This window comes from Onychomys torridus, chromosome 10, assembly GCF_903995425.1.
Source record: "Onychomys torridus chromosome 10, mOncTor1.1, whole genome shotgun sequence".
In the NCBI taxonomy this organism is placed as follows: domain Eukaryota; kingdom Metazoa; phylum Chordata; class Mammalia; order Rodentia; family Cricetidae; genus Onychomys; species Onychomys torridus.
The window spans coordinates 80,974,076-80,997,394 of record NC_050452.1 but is presented as its reverse complement, the minus strand read 5'-3'; the positions used below and the strand labels follow the sequence as shown (position 1 = coordinate 80,997,394).

The 23,319-nt window shown below is 48.7% G+C and overlaps 1 protein-coding gene across 2 annotated transcripts; it reads left to right on the top strand.

The window, feature by feature from the left end:
- Window positions 1-57: 57 nt before the first annotated feature.
- On the top strand, window positions 58-20,394 carry Prdm8 (PR/SET domain 8). Of its 2 annotated transcripts, XM_036200198.1 has the most exons (6): window positions 58-676; window positions 12,728-12,973; window positions 13,967-14,100; window positions 16,253-16,473; window positions 17,410-17,638; window positions 18,058-20,394. In XM_036200198.1, exons 4-6 carry the CDS (start codon window positions 16,255-16,257, stop codon window positions 19,671-19,673), a joined length of 2,064 nt encoding a protein of 687 aa, XP_036056091.1. In that variant the 5' UTR covers window positions 58-676; window positions 12,728-12,973; window positions 13,967-14,100; window positions 16,253-16,254; the 3' UTR covers window positions 19,674-20,394. The 2 variants fall into 2 exon arrangements, with proteins under 2 accessions (XP_036056091.1, XP_036056094.1); XM_036200201.1 differs by lacking the exon at window positions 12,728-12,973.
- Window positions 20,395-23,319: the final 2,925 nt, after the last annotated feature.

Below are 23,319 nucleotides of genomic sequence, written 5' to 3'. Positions count from 1 at the left end.
TACCTTGATACCTTGCCCAGTGTCTGTATCAAGTTCTGGATAAAGTGTGGAGGTGTCCAAAAGACACGTCTTTTGAGGGGAGGGGATGTTTCCTCGAGTAGGATGAACTATGTTGGGAAGCAAGGGAAACTGGAGATTTTAGAGCAACAGCGGGTCTGCGCGAGCCTGGGGGAGAAGGTCTCCACCCTAGAAGGAGAACCGCTGAGCTCACGGGATGCTAGATTGTCCGAAAAGCTTCTGCCACATCTACCCCAGGGGATGCCCGGAATCTGGGCTACCTGAGGAGGGCAGACCTCGGGTCCTCCCAGGAGCCATTCCTTCCTCGTACACGCCCTCCCACGATCGCTACCAGCTCTGAGGCTACAAGGTGCCGCCGCCACCCAGGCGCTGCTCCCACGCGCGGGCCGCTGCCCTTGGCCTCGGGTCCCGCAGGCAGGGCCGGTCCCTAGCACCCGCGCCCCGCCCGCCGCCGGGCTCCAGATGGCCGCTCCTTGCGCTCGGCTTGCGGGCCCCCAGACACCGCCCCGCAGCAGCCGGCAGTCGCTCCCTCCCAGCTGCTGCTGAAGAGCCCAGCCCAGCCCCGAGAGCCTAGGCTGGGATCCGGGCGCGACCACGGTGACGGAGCGCGGGACCTGAGAAGTCTGCTGGCCGGGACTGAGCGCCCCGCATTCCGCAGGTAAGAATCCCGGGTACGCACTGGGACGCGAGCCCGAGCCTGCCCCAGGCGACCACCCGCACTCTCCCTTGACCTTCCTCCTCCCGCACCCCCCAATCCTGCGAGTCGAGGGCGGGGCTCCGGCTGGACCACCCAGGGGACAGCCCAGAGCCGCTGCACAGCGGCCAGGAGAGGGCGCCCAGCATCCAGAACCCGCTCCGGAGTCAGACTGTGTCTAGGCGCCGCGCCCCGCGCAGCCGAAAGCTGCTTCGGCTGGAAGGACGCCCCCTTCCGCCCGAGAGTGGTAATGCCCACCACCTGGCGCGACATCCCACTTTTCCAGTTTCCTTCTCTTCTCGCTGCCCTTCACTCGCTTTCCATTCTCCTCCTCTCCTCTCTTTTCCTCCCCTCCCCTCCCCTCTCTTCTCCTCTCCTCCTCTCCTCTCCTCTCCTCCTCTCCCTATTCTAATTCCTCTCCTCCCCAACTCCTCCCCTGCTCCCCCCCCCCCCCCGCTGGTTCTCTTTCTGCTCTCACCTCCGCCCTTGCATTTCGGTAAATTTCCCCATTCACGAGTCCCTACAGTGGTTTAGGAAGATTTTGTCCGCCCTGGGAGGTGATGCACAGGGGGATGGGTTTCCTGCCCAGACTTGTTGCTCTGTACGGTGCCTCCAACCAGCCGGGAGTATGACAACCCGAGAAGTTGGTGTTGTCCTCTGGTGATGATGATAGAAATGGAGTGTGTGACTTGGGAGTGAGGGTTATAGCGGGGAGCCGCCGCGCGTCTTCACAATGCGGAGCTCCGGTGTCCGCTTGCTGGACAACAATACGTGAAGTTTAGTCTCCTAGAACTGAGCTCCTTCCTCCCAGCGCGCTCAGGACGTCCCACAGAGTCCTCCCTTTACGAAGACAACCCCAAGACCTAAAGTCGACCCCCCAGACCAATTCTCTCTGTATCTACCAAAGCTGGGGCTGGGGGTAGGGATGGAGAAAACACACTAACTAACGGCCGCGGTGCCTCTCCCCTGCGCGCCCATCTGACGTCCCCTCTAATCCCCAAGTGTCCCGGCGCGTGCCCACAGTGCCCTCGGGCCGCTGCGCCCCAGCCGCGAGGCTTTAGACCCCAGGGAGCAGGTTCCTTAAGCTCTCGGAATAAATCCCCTAGGAAACATTAATCACAACGACCAGCGAGTGCAAATTGGAGCCCGGGCAGTGTCTGCCTTTTAATCCTGCGCGTAGTTCTGAAAAGCAGCACAGGACAAGGGCTCTGTTGATCCCTTACACGAGTCCGTGCCATCTCTGACCTACTGGACGTGCTTTCCTGAAATTTCACGAAGCCTTGGCCAAGGTAAAGGCATGTGAGAGGGCAGAAAAGAAGCAGGGAGAGGAAAAAACGGGAAACTGGGGTGCACGTTCATCACTGTGGTATAACCTTAGTCAGGAGTCCAGAAATTGGACGGGACCGTCGGCACTGCGTTGGGGGTAGGGAAGCGGTTGGTTGGACGGAGGCGCTGAGTCGGAGCTGGAGTTGAAACCCAGCTCTTTCCCTTCCAGGCTTCGAACCCACGTGACCTCACCTAGGTACCGTCCCCTTGTTTGGGTCAGCTTGCAAGAATCAGGATTTGCCCCTCTGGGGCTTGTTGCTCGCTCTTGAGATTTCACTACCATGTCGTCCAATTAATCATATTTCACTTCTCCCATTTTATTCAAAACCGTCTTCCCGGTCCCTCATAATCGTAATTTGCGCCATTGCGTTTTATCTTTGATTAATTAGGAAGCTGAAAATGATAATGGAGGGTTGGACCAATAAATTAGAACAGACAGACCGACACCCGGAGTTGCTGTGTGGGTGGGCGCTACAGCAGGGGGGTGGTGGCCGCCAGGGAGAGAAATACACCCGCTAGAAATGTGCAGGCTAGGACCGCTCTGGGTCCCGAGTACTGCAAGACCCCTCCTGCAGTTTGAGGCTGCGCTTGGAGACCAGCGAGTGAGGGCGGGGCTTCCCCTTTCTTTCTGAGGCCCGGCTATGCTAACTGGAGCCCAGATCTAGTCTTCCCTGTTGAGCACATTTCTCTAACGTACAGCTAGGAAGTTCTCATTGGCTTTTGCATTCTTTCCTTCTCCCCTTACTGGGGGGGGGGGGGGGGAGAGAGAGAGAGAGAGAGAGAGAGAGAGAGAGAGAGAGAGAGAGAGAGAGAGAGAGAATTGAGAGTCAAAAAGAAAATCAGCCCCCGTGGCTCCCAGGCCCTAGAGGCAAGGCCCATTGCGTCCCTTTTCTCCTTCCGTGAAATCGCTCACGCCTCCAGACGGCTGAATGAGAGAGCACTTTGCCGCTCTTCAAGGCTTCACCCCAGCCTCTTTAGCTTTCAATTGAAAACCAATTAAAGGTTTCTATAAATCTGTTAGCTCCCCTTTTATCTGGGGACCCCTGATGCATGCGATATTGCCCTTTGGATGCCTCTTCCGTGTTTTGTTTTACAATTGTTGTATCAATATAATGCAGCCTTTCTTCTCCTGTCTCTATAGATACAGATACACAAGGAGAACCAGAGCTATTCAGGCTCATTTGTCCAGGAGCCTAGCAGCGCTCCCTTTCTCTGCGGCTGCTTTCCCTGCTTGGGGAGCAGCAGCAGTTATGGTAGAAGCAGATGGCTGCTGATTGGGGGAGCTTTGTGGCTCTAATGCTGAATACTTTATGGAAAAGGACTTTATCATGCTTGGGTGGGCAGAGGAACAAGGCGGTGAGATTTATGGCTAGGAAAAATAAATCTTTTTCCAAGTTGTGGCTCCTTCTCACCAGTGTCTCCTTTGCCCCCCGGGGTCAAACACTGAGGAACTAGTTTGATTTGATTCGATTCGCCCTTTCTGCCAGCAGCATTTTTTTTTAGTCAGGATCTGCGTGGAGAGCGCCCAGAGAGCCAGAAGTTTATGAAATACCCCCACGGTGCTGATGCTGCCTCAGCATTGTCTGACCACAGGGTGAAGAACAGAAGGACATGGTCTCAAATGCTGTTGGAGGCCATGCTTTCCTGAATGTCTTGCTGAGTGGGGCATCATTGGTGATTTTCCTAGTAATCAGTGGAGAAGAGAAAAGGGTGCTCCCCTTGCCAAAGCCAGAGGAGGACACTAAACGTGAAGGAGAGAGGAAAGAACAAATATGGAGAGAATTGTCTGCTTCCCACCCTGAAAGGGCTTGAGCTGGAAGATAGTCTGTGAAGGCAACAGTTTTAGACTGAAATTTAAATCCAGTTGTTGAGGGATACACACAGTGCAACCTTCTCCTAGAGGGCAAATTCACCTCCACATGCACCAGTATCATTCACCTTCTCTGAGGTTTTTTCCTCTCCTGAGTTTTACTTCCCTTGAATCAGATGTGTTCTGCATCTGCTGCTGGAGTGGGTGCCCTCCTCTTGCCTTTAGAACCTGTTCTAAAGCAGTGTCATCCTGTCCCTAAGGTCATTATGTCCCTAAGGCACAGTGTCACCCTGTGCCTCCCAAGGGAACACAGAGATAACATGCACAGCTCCTGGAAGCCTGGCACCAAGAGAGGCCAATTAACCTCGGTGTTGACTCTCTTTCTACTTCAGACATACTCCTGGTTTTCCTGACCTTTGAAATGCCATTTTCCATATATATATATATATTTCACATTTCATCCTGACCCCAGAAACTGAAAAGGCAGGGACAGCTTCCACAAATGCCACAGTTTTCTGCTACTAATTTCCTCCTACCTTTCTTAGGAACACTGCCACCCACATTCCAACATGTACCTCTGTATCTTCTTTCTCTCTAGAAAGGAGAAAACATGCAGTAATTGAGCCAAGACTGAAAAGTTCCCTGAGCACCTCTCAAGGGAGGCATCCAGATGCTTCAGACAACTAACTTGGGGCCTTTTCCTATGTGCTAGGCCAAACGTTCACCCACACTTAATTCTTATGCTGACACACTGACTACTTTTTAATCATTGTAGGTTTACCCTTTCTTCACAGGAAGCAGCAATGCAGAGAGACTGGTTAACCCAAGTGACAGCTGTGATCTGAACACAAGCCTGGTCTTGCAGTGTGGAAAGTTCAGAGGGGTTAAATGATTCGCTCAGGTATAACTAGCTACCTGAAGACCTAAAGCTCAAATTTAAGTGTTCAGTATCCCAAATAAACAGCTCTTAACTACTGTCTGTGTTATCCTTTAGAAGGAGGAGAAACTGGGGATCCACAAGTGTCTCTGAGTCCAGGGACTGGGCTGGAGATGTCAGATAGCTGAAGATTATAAACTTGGGACAGTATTCCTAGTTGTAGAGGGTGTGTACAGTAGGAGGAGGCCGTTGCTGGGCTAGTATAGGTAGGTATCAGGACTGGGGAGGGGAGAAGGAGAAGAAACAGGTGGGAGGGAGGGCAGAGAGTGTTTAGGGCGTGGCTTGCTGACCCTCCCTATGAACATGTGGCTGTGCTGTCCTTCCCAGGGCCCTGTGGATGCTGCTGGTCCTGTGGATGCTGCTATAGACCCAGCTGCTTGGTCTGTCTTGAGTTACCAGTAACACATTCCCATGTTTCCCATCCACTGACCGAGCCAGCTTACCTCTAACTATGCCACCCTGATTCCACCTGTATCTAACTGGCACCCCCGTTGAGTGGAACCTCCCAGGCCTGAAGCAAAGTTTCCCAATGGAAATGGAGGGTGGGGGAACCCTGTCTATTCCTTCTATCCTTCTTTCCTGGCCTCCTGCAAACCCGTGGAGACAGGTTGGGTGGGGAGGCAGACAATATCTCCTCAGCCTTCACTGAACCCCCTGGAAAGCAGGGGAATGTTACACTTTACTGCATTCCCAATGAGGAAATGAAGAAAGCCTTAGTAGCTGCGGGGCCCCGTTGGCATTGGGCATTTGCCCTACACTAGGCATTTCTGTGCTCTTGCTAAGTAGAAACTCGATCCTCATAGACAAGGCTCAAGCCCATGCCCGATGCTCTGAGTCGCTCCTCAGGTGGGACAGTGCACCTGCTCCTCGGTCGGTGCTCTAGGCTTCTGACTAAGGAGGATGTTCGTTCATGAAGGCGTTGAGACCTCCCCAGGATGTCAAAGACTGAAATGAAGCTAACCCTGCCTCATGGAAGTAATCCCTTACCATCTGCCCAGCAACTGGCTTTCCAAAGCTAGCTCGCCCTTGTTCCCTCACGAAGTCCTCACTGCAATCCCGAGGCAGCTCTTGCCAGCTAGTTCAATTGCAGGAAAACGGAAGCTGAGCTAGGTCACTGGCAGCCAGCTAGTGAGAGTGCTAAACCGTCTGCACTCGCAAAGGCTGGGCGACCGGCCAGGGCTAGGTCATGCATGGAGCAGGTGGAGAGCAATGCTGGCGAAGAAGTGAAGAAGGAAGAAGTATTACTGTCCGAGCAGGGTTCGCCCTGGAGACCCCGTTCTACAGCAATCGCCCAGCACCTAGCTTTGGCATTAATTGAGAGGAGGCTGTTGGGAGGTTAAGCAGTCTGGGAAATGTGACAGACCCTTAGAATTTGTCTGGGCCTCTGCCTTAAGGAGAGCACCCTGCACACTGGTTGGCCTGTTCCTGCTCCAAGTTCAAGGTTCCTGTCTCAACATGGTCCCTTCCACTCCCTGTGGGTGGTACCCTTTTCCCTTCCCAGGTGACATCATCGGCCATCAGATCTGCATTCTGGTGAATTAATGCAAATATTATGGATCCCTGGCTGCTTTCAAGCCTGGGAAATACTGTTGGGTGCTCCCTCCTTGAGGTCTGTGGTTTGGCCTTCTCTGGAAGATTCTTAGTTCTGTCACTATTACTGAGACATGGGCACCTGCAGAAAATTTCCAGACCTAGCAATGGTGCCCATACTTTGCCTTGCTCCCAAGCTCTGAGTTCAGATTCAGTGTTAAGGGGTCGTGGGATACAGCACCCAGTGAGTCTAGGGAGGAAATGTAATCTGCTGTAGTCACAATGCCTTGGCTTTCTTCACAGTGGAGAGAAACCCTATTTGTATGCAAACAATATGCTAGGACCTCAGATAGACCTAAGAACTTATGATGCTGAGGGGCATATGCTCACACACAGACACTACACAGTAAAATCATACTGAGAAAATATATCCTTACTATTTTGCCTCTCTCCAGGGCCAGTTGCTTTATCATATGACTTCCCTTGAACTGTGTTCTCAAAATAGTGTTACACGAAGACACGCAACAAGGAGCATTGAGTGAGTCCATTATAGACATGCGGCCAAGGAAAGTAAGAGAAAGTCATATTTTTATTGCTAATTTCAACAACTTTCACACTGTTGTAAATACACAGGCACACAGAGAAAGGGTTAATAAATTTTTTATTTTGAATGAAAGATGACAATTTAAATGTCAGGGAAACCAAGAACCAGCCTGAAGTAGAAAGAAAGTCAGCACTGAGATTGGTCAGCCTCTCTTGTTGCCAGGCTTTGCGGGAGAGGGGACTGTCCATGTAGGTCCCTACAAATTAGAAACATCTCTGTGTGTCTTTATTTATGGTCCTTGGGATGGGAGGCCTTAGGGACAGGGTGATGCTGCTTTAGAATGGGTTCTAAAGGCAAGAAAGGAATACGCTCCAGCAGCAGGCACAGCACATCTGAACGAGGAGGGCAGAAGATGGGGGATATGGGCATATCTTGGGGGTGAATTTGGCCTGTAGTTGAAAATTGCCATTTATGTATTCCTCGGTATTTGAATTTCAATTTCACTCTAAAAGGTTACAGTCATCTAGAGATAGATAGATAGATAGATAGATAGACAGATAAATAGATAGATAGATAGAACCATGAGTGAAGTGCATAGTTGTTTTGGCCTACATTGAATTTGAGGCCTAGGAAATCACAATATTACAGCCATTATAGTCAATTGTGTTTACTTAGGAATATTTCAAAAGATTTATGTGGTGATTTTAAATATGATTCATTTCTTAAAACATGAGTTGTTGTTAAAATATTATGGAGGCTCATTGATATACTGGTTATCCTATTACTAGTGACTCCCATGCCAGCTTGAGAAGTAGCTTTTCATCTAATACATTCAAAAGAACAAACATACATGTCAACCCCCACTGCTGAGTGTTTCCTCCACCTCATGAAGTACATTCCCTGCTGACTGTCACATCTATGAGGTTACTATTGCTTCTGACAAACTTTTCATCTTTGAGTTTTTAAGGATACTACTTCCCCAAGTATTCTCATTGAAAACCATATTTGCAGGTGATTTTTACATATTTTTAAAAATATGTTGAAAGTTATAGGCTTTCCACATCATACTTGAGAAAACATCCTCTACTGAAGTTAAATTTATGGAGTACCTGTTGTCCGTTTGCACTGAGATCATGGAAGATGGCTTGAACTCCGCCAGTTCAAATGGCAACAAAAGCAGAGGAGTGATTTAAATTAGACTTTAGGAGGACTTCTAAGACTCTTACAAATAATGTGAATCTCACTGTTGCTACTATTGGTATCATTCCCCATGCCCAAAGGTCTCAAAAAGTATATCACCATTAGCAAATTCCAACCTAGAAAGGCCCTCAGGCCATGTGTGTACTCTCCTTCCCCAAGAGAAGAAATGCTTTTCTGCTCACTCCCAGCAAACAATTCCTTGGAGGGTAAGTGCTTATCTGCTCAAAGGGTCAGCTGGAATTAGGCACCAGGGAATAAATCTGCCAGGGAAATGCACATAGTATGCCAGTCAATCCCCGCTCCCCCCACCCCCCAAGACAGGGTTTCTCTGTTACCACCCCAGCTTGGTGCCTCCTTTTTAAACTCTAGAGTTATAGTTTAAAATGAGGATGAGGCATGAAGTGGAGTTCAGGTGTTGAATGTCAGGGTAAGATCTTTCTCCCGACCGAGTAAAGAAATCTGTTATAGGGTCTCTCAGCTTGGTGGGTTCTCCAGATTTAAGCCAGCCTCATCAAAAGTCTCTCTCTTGACTGTTAGACATGCCAAGATTCCACCCTGCCTGGCATTGATGAGAAGTGCTGAGCAGTTCTCTGTAATCTGTTGCTCTTTCGTTCAGCTCACCTTTCATAGTGCTGTTGATGGCAGTGGTGTCAGAGTCTGGGAAGAGTTCAAGAATCTATAGACCTGACAGAAAACTAGCTGTCCCCTGAAAGATCTCTAGACATTCATCTAGGGAGTGGTAGAAAGGCTGGCATCATCCAAGGGTCAATATACTAGACTTGGTTCACACATCCTCCCCATTCAGGTGAGTGTGAAGCATTGATTTTTAGATTACTAGTGTATCATTTCAGAATGCTAGCCCTTCTGGAACTCATATTCAGAAGCCATTGGGCCAGCAAGCTACCACTCAGATCCAAAAAGGTATGGCAGAGCAGGACATGAATGACACATGCTTTAAAAGACTACCGGGCTTTCAGATCAACCCCAAAGAAAGTGCAACTGGAATTCAGAGGAAGGTAGATTGTAATCACAATGATACCAAGGGGAACAGCATTAAAGACTGCTGAAGAAAAAAAGAAAGTCTTCCTTCCTTCCTTCCTTCCTTCCTTCCTTCCTTCCTTCCTTCCTTCCCTCCTTCCTTCCTTCCTTTCTTTCTTTTCCTCTGAAGAGGCAGAGAGAGGAAAGAGTAGAGAATAGGAACTTCTTTCTGACAGGCTGTAGAATTATCCATCCCATGAGATGATTTCCCAGGACCAGACCAGGAAGCAATTTTTTAAAAAAATAACCACCCAGTGGTTATTAAAACTATAATACCCAAAGAGAGAGATAGACCTAAACTGAGCTTGCCATATACACTTGTAAAACACAAATTGTGTCCTAAATTTTGGTGAACCTTTATCCTCAGCAAGATATAAAACAAATAATGAGATTAGTATCTCACTCTGTTTCTAAACTCACCAGCTACCATTCTAAGAATAAAAGAGAGTAGTAGCCTGGTGTGGTGGCTCACACCTTTAATTCCAGCCCTGGGGAGGCAGAGGCAGATGGATATCTGAGTTCAAGGCCAGCCTGATCTACAGATTGAGTTCTAGGACAGCCAAGGTTATATAGAGAAACCATGAAAAAGAAACCTTGACTCACCCCCCCCCCCATCCCAGCTCCCCTCCAAAAGAATAAGAAAATGAATTGACCAGTCATCAATAGTTTTGGTATCTGAAAGATGTTCCTCCCAAACCAGCAGCACATTGCCCATGGTTTTTGCTTCTAAATACAAATCATCAGTCATATTTTTCCCTTAGAAGACTCCTCATTCCAAGAGATGAAGTAGGATAACATCATGATGCACCTGGAAATTCCTTCTCTCTCTCTCTCTCTCTCTCTCTCTCTCTCTCTCTCTCTCTCTCTCTCTCTCTGTGTGTGTGTGTGTGTGTGTGTGTGTGTCCTACTCTGACATCCTCTTCTGCAGACATCCCTGTAGGAACTTAACCAGCTTGGGAAGAGCTGCCACCTTCTGCTTCCTGGATATCCTCTCATGTCTGAGAACAATGTTCCCTTCATCTCTAAGAATAATTCTCTGTGCACTATGAATTGCCAAACTATTTTGGTCACCAAGACTGTGCTGGTAGATTGCTTTGGCAATAGGATTAGAGATAGAAACCAAGACCTAGACAGACACAGACAGACAAAACGAGGTGTTCTTGCTAATAGTGGCCAATCCGTATGTGACTTCTTCTCGGAGAAGCCATTGTTTTTCTCCTGTGATAGAACTTTACCCATTTGAGGCCCTGCTTCTTAAGCCCATGGGAGAAATTCACTGAGAACCAAATTCACTTCTTGTCCTTTCTTCACTCACTCTCTCGTGTAGGACAATAATCATCCATCAGCTTCTTTCACCTTCTCTTCCACAACAGCACTGCCAGAGTCTCCATGTGTGCTTGTTGCCACAGCTGTGAGAAACCTTGCCAAAGCAGAGCAGAGTGAGTGCTCTTGCTCATTACGAGTAGCACTTTAGTTGGAAATAAACCCCCAGGAAAGAACTCCAAGTACATTCATAAACCCAGTGTTCTATTTCATTGCATAAAACTATTGAGTGCAGTGTATCTTTATAGTACTGTCTGAGGCTGAATAAATGTCTCAACTCTTCATTTAGCATTGCTGAAATCCAGTAAGTGATTCCAAAGTAGTTTGTGTACTACCTTAGCCCATACATTGCTAGAAAAATAAAAGTAATGGTGGAGTTTATTAATGTTCTATTAATGATAGTCATTTTGACTATGTATATGACCAAATAAAATGATACCACTTAAAATCCTGGAAGCCTCTGGAGTGGGAATTTCAGCATAGCTGTTTGTTTGGATATGTCAGGCATTGAGTTGGTCTTCAAACAAAAGAGCAACTCAGATCCATCAAGTGTGAGGGATTTTAAAATTTAGACACTTTAACCTAAAAGCAAGAGGGAATTCACTTAGAGGATGGGGAAAAAAAAATGAGATGAAACATCTTTTGATCAGATTTTTGTTTGTTTGTTTGTTTGTTTGTTTTGTTTTCATCAGATTCTTTAAAAAAAATCTGGCCTTTGAGCTGGAGGGTAGCTAAGTGATAGAGAACTTGAGGAAGGTAGGCCTCTCTTCTTCCTGATGTACGGAATTCTAAGTTCCCTCTAGTTTTAGATTTGAAAACCAAGCTCATCAACTCCCACATAAAATGCCAGAGACAATTCTTTATTTCTCACCAGGTAGAAACAAGAATTCAGTATACCAGCAGAGACAAAAAGAGAAAGTAGACATATAACACTGGAGGAAAGAAAGTCAGACACAAGAAAAACCCCCTCCATTATGAGTTCATTTTCTAGAAGCCTTCTGAAGTGGAATGGGTATTTACAGGATGCACGAAGATTGTTAAAATGCATGGGCAGATGATGTTTTCTGGGAAAAACACACTTTGTGTTTTCTAAATGATAACCAAAGCAGACACAAAGCACTGTTATGTTCTACTCATTAATGGAGTTCCCCCGGCAGGAATCCCCTTAATGCTTGTGTTACCTGAATCAGGCCTTAGTTTCTACCCTACCACAGCCCTGTGAGAAGTGATTTTCTTACATTTTTGGTTGTAAGCCTCGCCTCATCTCTCCAGCCCTAGAACTGATTTTTCTTTCATGCCTTTCTATTGCTTACATTTGGGTCTTTCTGGTCTTTCATGGCTTTCCTTCTCTTAATTCACTTAAATATCTTGCCTATATTCTTTTACCCAGGGGATTATTTTCCATATTTGAGACAACTCTTTCAACATTTCTAATGCTCCAATCCTTTCTTTAAAACATCAGTATGAGAGAGAGAGAGAGAGAGAGAGAGAGAGAGAGAGAGAGAGAGACCAGGAGAAGAGAGAGGAGGGAAAGAAGAAGAAGGAGGAGAGGAGAAGGAAGAGGAGGATGCAGAGGGTTCAGAATGAGGAGAAATCAATGGAGTTGTAAGAAAATTGATGGCTAATTACAGCTGCAGAGTCTTACATGGAGATATTTGAAGACTGCCATTTCACTGAACTCCTTCCCCAGGATATTTTAAAGTGAACAGACTTACAGAGGAGAAAGGACATTTGGAGTTGAAGTAGAGCTGCTGCTCAAGAACTTTCTTTGGAATGTCAGTTGTTAGCTGGGAAGTCAAGTGAGAACTTTGACCTTTCTCCTGGTCTATGATGATTGGCACCCCTCCCTTCCTCCAGCCCCAGCTTAATTCTAGGCGGGGAATCTGCCTCATCAGGACTGGCAACCTTCTGGAGGAGGTGAGAAAAAAAAAAAAGACTCCAGAGATACTTCTAGGAAATTCCCTACTTTTCTCCAATGCCCATTCTTCCCTGGCTGGCAGGTACCTACAAGGAAAGACACTAGTGTGTTGGAGAGAGAGAGAGAGAGAGAGAGAGAGAGAGAGAGAGAGAGAGAGAGAATCTCAGAACTGCACTGTCCTCTACCAACCCTTCATATGCTCACCCTGAGAGGCAGAGACAGAGATTGTCTCCTTAAATCCTGGTCCTGCCTCTTGCTCTTCAGCGAGTGAGTAAACCGTACAATTGAATTTATAGCAAACCTGACCTATTGCCCAACTGAATGCACTGGGAGTGGGGGGTCGGAATTGAGGGATTGCCTCTGCCTCTCAAAGGCCTTTCTTCCCTTAGGAATGGAAAGGCTACCAGAGAGAAACAGCCCCCAGCGTCATTGTGTTGTGGCCCCTGCAGAATGAGTAAACTCTCCGTCTGTCAACGACCTCAAGTCATTAGCATCAGCTGCTTCTCGAAAGGACAAGCCAGCGCCTCTAAGTGGCTTAGCGCACCAACGAGGCTCCCGAGATAGCCTCACTCCTGTGACTCCATCCGCTCGTCCATCAGCGGTTGGATATGAAAAGCTCTTGAGAGACTGTCTCAGTAATAATTTTTATTTTACTTTGAACCATCCTCCCTTTACCCCAGGTCTTAGAATCCCAGTCGCCATTCCCATTATGGGTCCCCTTGGGGACCACACAGTACACGATACAGAGGGTGAAAAGCTTTAACACCTGAGTCCAATGAGTCAGGCTCTTCCCAGCAATGTTCTCGCAGCCCATACCCACTCAGGGACCCTTTTCCTGGGACCGGAAGACCACCGAAGTCCCTTTAGGAGGTCTGGCAGCATTCCAGATTTATCTTCTTACCCCATCCCTTAGGGCGGGAGAGGGCTAAGCCAAGTTCCCACGAAAGTGCATCCCTTGGTCCCCCGAATTTACAGGGGACTCCCTGCTAGGGAAGGAGAATGCCTTTTAAGTCGGCCCCGGTTGTCACTTCCTAGGTCACTAGCCTCACAGATTAGCTGCAGCTCAATAGCCAGAGAGTCCCTGGGGGCAAATCCGGCCCATTTCTTTGGGCTACAGCACTCAAACTCTGGGGACATATGCAAGTAGTCCACTCGCTGGCAACATAGCCAGCTCCTTGTCTTAGGTCCTCCTAGCAAAACGGAAAAGAACCGCTCTGCTCCTTCTGGTACCTTCCTTCCAGAGCCTGGAACTGATTTTGCCATCCCAGGAGTCCCAGAGGGTCCCAGGCGCAGGAGGAGGCGAGCCAGGCTGCTCTTGGGGAGGCTTTCCCACTCTGGGAAGGAGCTCAGGATCTGCCTGGCTCTGGAAGGCCGGAGAAGCCAGGCTTTCGGCGCCGGAGGGAGCTCCCAGACCAGCAAGAGTTAAAGGGAGGGGACGTGGGCTGTCACGCGTCATTGGGCAGATTATGTGCAGCAAACAAAAAGTGTGTGTCTGCGTGCCAGTCAGTCATTGCATCGGGTCCATCTGTACAACTCGCCTCCTCTCTCTCTCTCTCTCTCTCTCTCTCTCTCTCTCTCTCTCTCTCTCCTAATCTGTCTATCTGTATTTCTCTTCTCTCTTTGGACAGACCCTACAAGACAGACATCGACACCTCTTGACATGGAGATAACACTAATGTAATAGGCAGAAAAGAACACTGGGTTGCACCCTCTCGGTTCCAGGTGGCCTTATTTGGGCGACTCGGTCCTGACCTTATTTCTGGTAAGTCTATTTGCACTGACGTTGGGGCGGGGGATGGGAAAAGGACAGGTTGAGTGGAAAGAGTGGGGAAAAAATTGCCTCCTTTCTCCTCATTATCTAGAAGATAGGAGAGAAGCGATTGCCGAATGTTATCTCCACTGCCAATAAGATTATACAAAGGGAGGAGCGGGTGGGAGCACTTTGCGGGAGAAGCTAGGAACTGGGGAGCTTACGGCAGGCAGACAATGCCAGCCTGGAGTGGAGGGGACCATCCGGCAGCAGCGACAGCAGCCACCGGTTTTAGCGAGCCCACCCGGCTCTAAGGTTTCCCTGGAGGATCTGCGGAGTAACAGAACCCGGGCCTGGAGATAGGCGTCGGGCTGTGAAAGACTAGCTGGGTTCTGCCTATGGCTTATTGTGGCTGGCTTGCGTCGTGGCGGCCACCGTGGCAACACCGACCGCTATTAGCCGGGGCGTGGGACCTTTTCGCTGTATTGTTAGATAGAACTGCATTTTAATGACTGCGCCCCTGCTGTTGCCGAAGTGGTGGGCGATCTCCTATCACAATGCAACGCTTCCGTGAAAGATACTTTTAAAAAGCGAGGCAGAAATCAAGGTACAAAACATTGAAATGCAATCAACTGGGGAGAGAGAGTTGGATTCTGCTGAAAGGGAGCCAAGAGAACCTGTATTCTGCAATGTATTTGATCTGCAATTGGAGACCAAAAAGGGATGGGAGGCATCCAGGACAGAGCATAGCATCCAAACTTTCAATTTTGTGGCTACTTTCCTTACTCCCGCTGTCTGGAAGACATACTTGCCATTTGGGGCATACGGAAGAATGAGTAGAAAAGAGGCTGACTGGAGTTTCAGGCATTACCTTTTAATCACATTTGTAAGACTAAACTGGTTAGTAGATGCTGATAAAAATACACATCGCCAATATTGTTCTTTAATGAGCTGCTAGCTGTATAAGAAAAGAGTAAGACTGATGCCCTTTGCCACTTAAATTATATAAACAGAGAACTCACTGTCAATGACGAAATTACTAGGGAAAAATCAACTTAGAGGACTCATTAGTTCACTCAGAAAAAACTGGCACGGCCAGCTAGAAGCTAGTTTAAATATCTTAAATTATTGCTTCCTTTAAGTGCTAAGTTTTGTAGGGGGTGTCCAGTGGCTGAGGAAGGAAACCTTCCCTGTATGACAGCTTAATAGAGAGCCCTCCACTGGGGCATTACTTTCTAAATTGCTACGGATTAAACAGCTGGAGGGCCCACCGAGGACCATTCAAGCAGGGCTGCCCCCTCTTGCCTGAACAGGGTGATATCCAGGGATAGGAGAATTCACCAATCATTGCACACTGTATCGCAGACAGGGGATACTTCAGGCCTGCCCTATACCTGCTCGCTTCATGGGCCACAAGCGACTCAATCCACCCCCTTGTATAACAAGGTAACTGGGATTCAACCACATCCATAAATAAGCATGTCGGAAAAAAAATAATTACCTCTGCTTGCTGCTTTTAATTAAAGCCTCAGAGGGACGGTGTTGGATTATGGTAATGAGCAGACATGCGTCCCTTCTTGTAGGCTGCAGAGAAAGGTTAGCTGACACGGAATTAGTGGCCCTGACACTCCACTCGAAATCCATTCGCCATGCTCCGCTGTCCCCGCCTGCTAGCTAAGGCTGCTCCCCTCGTTAGAAGAAAAGAAGAAATTAGGCACTGGGTCCAGTACATAGGAAGACAGACTTTCCCCCAAGGGTTAGAAGTTTTTTGGGGGGGATTATATTCAGTCAGAAAAAAATCTACATATGCTGGTTTAAAAAAAAAAAAACACCTTCACCTCCAAAGCCCACTCTATGCACCCCAAAGCAACGTGGATATGATCTAGTGTTCACAAGCTCTTTATTTTCCTTTTCTCAAGCAGGAAGCATGCCCTCACGCTTCCCATTCCAGATATTTAAAAGGAAAGAATAATACTTCGAAGTTGGCATCTTTTAAACCTGCCAGATTGATCTGCTTTATTTTTAAAATAGTAGCTATGAAAGAAAAAAAAAAAAAAGCCGGCAAGTGCAAAGAAAACATGTCTAGTAGCAGGAACTCTCTGCCGAGGTTCATAGCAAAAAAGGCAGTAACAACTCACTTCTTGTCCTGTCTATCTGTCCCCAGTGATGGAGGATTCAGGCATCCAGAGGGGCATCTGGGATGGAGATGCCAAAGCTGTTCAACAATGCCTGACAGATATTTTTACCAGTGTGTATACAACCTGCGATGTCCCAGAGAATGCCATATTCGGTCCCTGTGTGCTGAGCCATACGTCCTTGTATGATAGCATCGCCTTCATAGCCCTCAAGTCCACGGACAAGAGAACAGTACCTTATATCTTTCGGGTAAGTCTTCAGCTGGTACAATGGAGGTGTCTGAGGGTGAGCATTCCTATTGGGAATAAGCAAGGAACCATCCCAAGGACAATGTGATAATTTGAGCAATCATAGTGAACACAGCAAAAATTAGAAAAGAAAAAGTAGACTCAAATTATCACTGATTTTTCTGAGAAAATTTAACTTGAAATACTAAGGACGCGTAAATCAGTGCCCTAGTTCTGGGTTTCAGCCAGATTAGGACTTCCTAAAATGCTAGGGAGACCTCTCTAGGTCTGGGACTATTTACATGGTAACTACTCCCCAGAAGTACTTTTACAAGTATTGAGTATGTTTGTTTTCTAACCTGGGAAGTCTTCTCATCTTCTGAACATTGCTTTCATAGTCAAGATTAGCTAGTGCTCAGAGTTTGTATTTAAATAAGAATGGTAATTGTTTGGGCAGCCAAGTATCCTTAAATCCACATCTGTGGTTGTAACAGGCCTCACATTTCCTTTTCCTTCCTTCCTTCCTTCTTTCTTTCTTTCTTTCTTTCTTTCTTTCTTTCTTTCTTCCTTCCTTCCTTCCTTCCTTTCTTTCTTTCTTTTAAAGAAAACCTGTTTGTTAATCCTCCAAGCCACGGTTAGGAAGATGGACATGAGTGCCATAGAATAATTTCTAAGATGCAAACCTGCCATTTACTTGTGAAACACACGAAGTTCCCTCTACTTCTGTGATAACTAAAAATGAAATTCTGAATAGGCTAACCCATAAAACTGACTTAATGTCGCAAGGGATCATTATCTTGCCCGTTGACTAAAAATACAGGGATGTGGTCTGACTCTGGTCAAGTTTTGCAAACTTGGTTTGGGATGTTTGGAGAGAACAAAAAACCAAACAGAAGGAAAAGCCCTGGTTTCTCTCCTTCACATGGACGCCCCTTCTTGTCTTTCTTAAACACTGTAGGTAGACACTTCGGCGGCAAATGGTTCCTCAGAAGGTCTCATGTGGCTGCGGCTGGTCCAATCAGCCAGAGATAAAGAAGAACAGAATCTCGAAGCTTACATTAAAAACGGACAGCTGTTCTACCGCTCTCTCCGCAGGATTGCCAAAGACGAGGAGTTACTAGTTTGGTACGGGAAAGAACTGACTGAGTTACTCTTGCTCTATTCCTCTAGATCCCACAAAATGAACGGTAGGTTGGCTTGCGACCTGCGTGTGGGTCTTTCGCCAGCTGGGAAGAGGCACGGGGAGCGGAGTAGCAGGGATTAACCCAGGCGCCGCACCTTGCTTCTCTTGGGCATCTCATAGGCTAGAGCAAGTTCCTGAGGTGTCTGTCCAGAATAGAGCTGGGACAGAAAGGGAAGGCAAAGATGGGGCTCACCTGGCTTGATAAATGTATTTCACCCAGTCGAGAAGGAAAGTTGTACGAAGTAGGATAGTATATTCTTTTCTAGGCACTCAGCCCAGAGAGATAAAGTGGATTTGTTATGGGGGATGATGGCTAAGTGGCCTGGGGGCAATGCTAACTAACCATGTGATGTGATGTGGTGTGTGTGTGTGTGTGTGTGTGTGTGTGTGTGTGTGTGTGTGTGTTGTTTGCTCACTAAGCAGGGTCGTCCCCTTACACATGCCTGGAATGCAGCCAACGTTTCCAGTTTGAGTTCCCCTACGTGGCGCATCTGCGATTCCGCTGCCCCAAGAGACTTCATAGCGCTGATGTGAATCCCCAAGACCAGCAAAGTGGCGGCGTGGGCGCCAAGGACCACGGCGGCGGCGGTGGCAAAGAGCAGCAGCAACAACAACAGCAACAGCAACAGCAACAGCAGCAGCAGCAACAGGAGGCGCCCTTGGTCCCGGGCCCCAAATTCTGCAAAGCCGGCCCCATACACCACTACCCGGCTCCGTCCCCGGAGGCTAGCAACCCACCGGCAGCCGCAGGTGCGGGCAGCGCCAAGCCGTCCACGGACTTCCACAACCTGGCTCGGGAACTCGAAAACTCCCGGGGAGGCAGCAGCTGTTCGGCGGCCCCGAGCGTCGGCGGGAGCCGTGCCGGCCACCAGGAGGCGGAGCTGAGTCCCGACGGCGTCGCCGCGGGCGGCTGCAAAGGGAAGAGGAGGTTCCCAGAGGAGACGGCCGCGGAGGGCGGCGGCGCGGGGCTGGCGGGGGGCCGTGCGCGCTTCTCGGAGCGGCCGCTGGCGACCTCCAAGGAGGAGCTGGTGTGCACGCCGCAGCAGTACCGCGCCGCGGGCAGCTACTTCGGCCTGGAGGAGAACGGCCGGCTCTTCGCGCCGCCCAGCCCGGAGACCGGAGAGGCAAAGCGCAGCGCCTTCGTGGAGGTGAAGAAGGCGGGCCGCGCGGCGGGCTTGCAGGAGGAGGCGGCGGCGGACGGTGCAGGAGGCACAGCGGAGGACCCCGACGCCGGAGGCGGTGGCTCGACCACGCCCGCGGCCGTGTCGCCGGGGGGCGCCGAGAAGCTGCTGGCCCCGCGGCCCGGAGGAGGTGCGCTGCCCGGCCGGCTGGAGGGCGGGAGCCCCGCGCGCGGGAGCGCCTTCACCTCTGTGTCGCAACTGGGCACCGGTGGCGGTGCCGGGACCGCGGGGACCGCGGGGGCCGCGGGGGGCGGTCAGGCGGCTGCCTCGGACGAGCGCAAGAGCGCCTTCTCGCAGCCGGCGCGCTCCTTCTCGCAGCTGTCCCCGCTGGTCCTGGGCCAGAAGCTGGGCGCACTGGAGCCGTGCCACCCGGGCGAGGGCGTGGGCCCCACCAGACTCTACCCGGCCGCCGCCGATCCGCTGGCCGTGAAGCTGCAGGGGGCCGCGGACCTGAATGGAGCCTGCGGGCCCCTGGCGAGCGCTGGCGGCGGCGGCCTGCCCAAGCAGAGCCCCTTCCTCTACGCCACCGCCTTCTGGCCCAAGAGCTCGGCCGCGGCGGCAGCGGCGGCGGCGGCGGCCGCGGGGCCCCTGCAGCTGCAGTTGCCCTCCGCGCTCACGCTGCTGCCGCCCTCCTTCACCTCGCTGTGTCTGCCCGCGCAGAACTGGTGCGCCAAGTGCAACGCCTCCTTCCGCATGACCTCCGACCTGGTGTACCACATGCGGTCTCATCACAAAAAGGAGTATGCCATGGAGCCCCTGGTGAAGCGGCGGCGGGAGGAGAAGCTGAAGTGCCCCATTTGCAACGAGTCCTTCAGGGAGCGTCACCACCTCTCCAGGCACATGACCTCGCATAACTGATGCGGAAAGGACCCCGGCTTTCCACGCGTGTGCGCGCACCGTCAAGTCACCGGCAGGAACAGACACGCGAGGACATCCACCACTTCCTAATGACCCCAAACACTGCAACCAAACACGTGCACCACACAGGTCCCTCCCCTGGACAGTCCAAATGTTTAACTTGGGGGACACACACACACACACACACACACACACACACACACTCGACAGGATGGTGGATTTTGGATTGGGTGGGTTGTTTGAGGGGTTTTCTTTTGAATGCACGGATTTTCACTTTCCCAAAAACAAAGGTACATTTAAAAAAAATGTCATATATTGCAACATATTGATGCATTTGTCATACGTTTCTACTTAAATTATTAAGCACTTATGGTTTAGATGTAATAATTATATGTAAGGACAAAATTTATTTTAGATATAAAGTAATGGAGGAAGGGAGAGATGCTTTCTGCATTTCCGGGTGACAGCTGTGTTCTTACAAAAATAAACAAAATGAATAAAAAGGGGTTCACCATTCAATTGAAGTTTCCAGGGGGAAGTGCATGTATCACGAAATGGTTATGGACTTCAGTGAAGAACGTCATCGATTATGTAAATATGTATTTCCTTTTAATACAAAGTGTAATTTTGTGCCAGTGAAATGGAGTCTGAATGGTTATGTGTTTCTTTTATCCCCAAAAGATTTATTAAACTTTATAGTTTATCCAGGTATGTTGGATGCTTTGACAATAAATAACTATTTTCTTCAAAGCAAATACTTGGAAAGTTTTTACAATTTTTTTGTAGATCAGCACACTTTGGGTAGTTCATGTATCTTCACTGATGCCTTGCAAAGAAGTGAAGAGGTAGGAGGTGAAGGACCACAAGCCCATGTCATTTTCCTTTATTTACTACAAGCCAGTTTTGAGACAAGAGTGCTGACTGTCACTGGAAAATTCTTTAGTGGAAAAGTGTTAGGCTGAATGATCAAGAACAAACCACGTAGACACAGTGCTTGCCACACAGCTAACCTAGCACGATGTTGTCAGCATCCCTTCCAGAAGGGAGATAATTAATTAACCTCCACATATGTGACCAATTTTTGGACAACATCTGGGAGAACCGATTTTTTTTTTTTTTTTTAACCACTAGGATCTAGAAATGATGCTTCCACCACGGAATAACCCACATTCTAGAACTTTCAGCTTTCTGTCATCCATTAAGGACTCCACAAAGAACTTAACTTGTCTAGTAATCAGGCTTTAAAGATCATGGTTTGATGGTAGTCAGTGTGCTAAAGGGCCCAATTTCAACAGCTGTTCTACTGGGAGTGATCTTGAGACTGAAATACTGAAGAACCAACGGGTTCTTTATGGAAAACCTCTCTATCCTCTGCAGCCACTGTCAACAATTCTGAGAGAACATCTGTGTGTGTGTCTGGGGTGGGCACTGAGCTTCTAGACTAGAAACCAAATGGCCAATGAGCCTTTTGGGGCAGCATCCTCACACCCCAGAGTCCCAGGAACAGACTTATTTCTCCAGAGGTTGAGTCACACACACACACACACACACACACCACCACCACCACCACCACCACCACCACCACCACCACACGCCCAAACACTTTCATAGTCTGTTGATTTCCCCCTTATGTCAGAGAGATGTCTGTGGTTAGATTTCTAGTGGGAACTTCACACAAGATCTCCAATAACTTTCCCTAAAGGATTTTGAAGCGTTCAATGTTTTAAGACCACCAAATAGCAAGTTGCATTTAGAGTAGGGAGCCTGTAAAGTGTAGGGGTAGGGCTATTAAATTTGTTAAGGGAGTGTGACCAAGTTTGGTGAAAAGGGGTGACTGGCTTCCTTGGATTCATTCAAATACTCTTTTGCTAAGATTTTTTTTTTCTTTGAGGCCTGCTTTCAGTTTCTCCACACAGCGGTTTGATGAGTTTACAGCGAAGCCTGCTCAAGAAGTAGTTAAAAAAGGATGGTCCATAAATACCAATTCTACCTCTGCTAATTTTGGCTGGTATTACCCCCGTATCATTATTCACATCATTCGGTGCACCTGATGTGAGCATATTTATGTCATCTGTAAAACCAGTGAAGCATGTTCTGGTGTCTTTAAATTACTTCTAGCACTTGAAGATGGGTTTTATTTTTTGTTTCCCAGGGAACCAAACAACTGAACCCAAAGAGAGATTTCTAGAAAAAGACCAAGCTCAGTTGTGAAGAAAATGGAAGAACAGAGGATGATATTTACCTAAATCAATAGAAAATGGTTCTTAGGAGATGCTTACTCACACAATCTGACATATTAAACTATCTATGCTTGAGAAACTACCGTATCACCGGAAAAAAATTTACTAAAAACAATCAAGTGCAGGACGTCTTGGGAACCAACTTTAAGAGGGGAAAATACTTGAATTTCGCTTTCCTGTTCTATCTGATCCTTCTGGGATCCTGACTTTAACCTAAACAGCTTTATTATCAGTGGAGATTCAGAATGGGTTGTCTGGAAAAGTTCAGCAAACACTGCTCCTGGAAAAGGACACACGCGGACACGGCAGTCCCTTCCTTATTCTCCTTGGTTTGGTCATTATCTTACTCCTACCATCTATCAAGCAGGAAGCCGCCCAAAGGCTGAGCTATTGCCTAGGCGATCCAGGTAGGCAGACACTTTAGTGCCGGGTGGGCTGTGCTGATTGCTCTGTGTACAGACCGATTTGGCGAGAGGTAGCAGAGGAGGATTCCCAAAGCTAGTTCTACCATTAGCCAAGGCAAACTCAGTAATGTTTTCTTTTAATGTGCACTGTCAAAATGCCCTGCAACCCTTTCCGGTATTCAAACCCCAGAAGAGAGTTTCTAGAATTCACAGTCTCTCCTAGCCGAGGTCATTGGCCAAAGCTGTTTTAATGCCTGCACACAGCTGCGGAGGAAATAAGGTCACAGGGCCTCAAGACAAGCTGGTTCCACAAATTCCATGCCAGGTGTCCCAAGCTTCCAGGCTTCGCAGGTGGCCTGAGGTTTGAGTGAGTGCCCTGCCTGAAAAGCAGGTCACAAAGCCAACCAGTAACTTTCCAGCGTTTGTTGTGTCCCAGTCATTGGAATAATGCCTGGAAATGATCCGACATCTGGGGTCTGAGAGTTCTTCGTTCGGCTCCTTCTCCAGGCATTTGCACATGGAGGAGCCCATATGTTAACAGGGTGTCTTTACCGGGTGCAACGGGCACCCACAGGCCTGCCCAACGTGTGTGGGGCGGGGGAAGACAGGAAGGGAGGCACGCTGGAATGTACATCGCAGAGAGCTTAAGTCCGAAACGAATCTTATCTGGGAAAGATCCCAACTCCTAGCAGCCTTGACTTTGCAGCCCTCATACACCTGGATCCTGGAGTGTACCAGCCTCTGTAGGGCGGCCAGGGACTAGCTGCAAACACACGTGTGTGGCTGTGGTCTGGTATGGAGTCCAAATTGCCTGATTGGTCGGTCCTGTGCGGGACCTCTGAACTGAGGCTTCCTGGTCGCGTTAAACTTGGCCCTGACAGCTTTCTTACCTCAATAGGTGCTTTGCCAGTGAATGTGACCTTCAGTGGGAAACTGTTGAACAAGCAAGGACTAGAAGCGTCCAGAAAAAGGGCGTGGAAGTGTCCTGTCTCACCCTGCCCT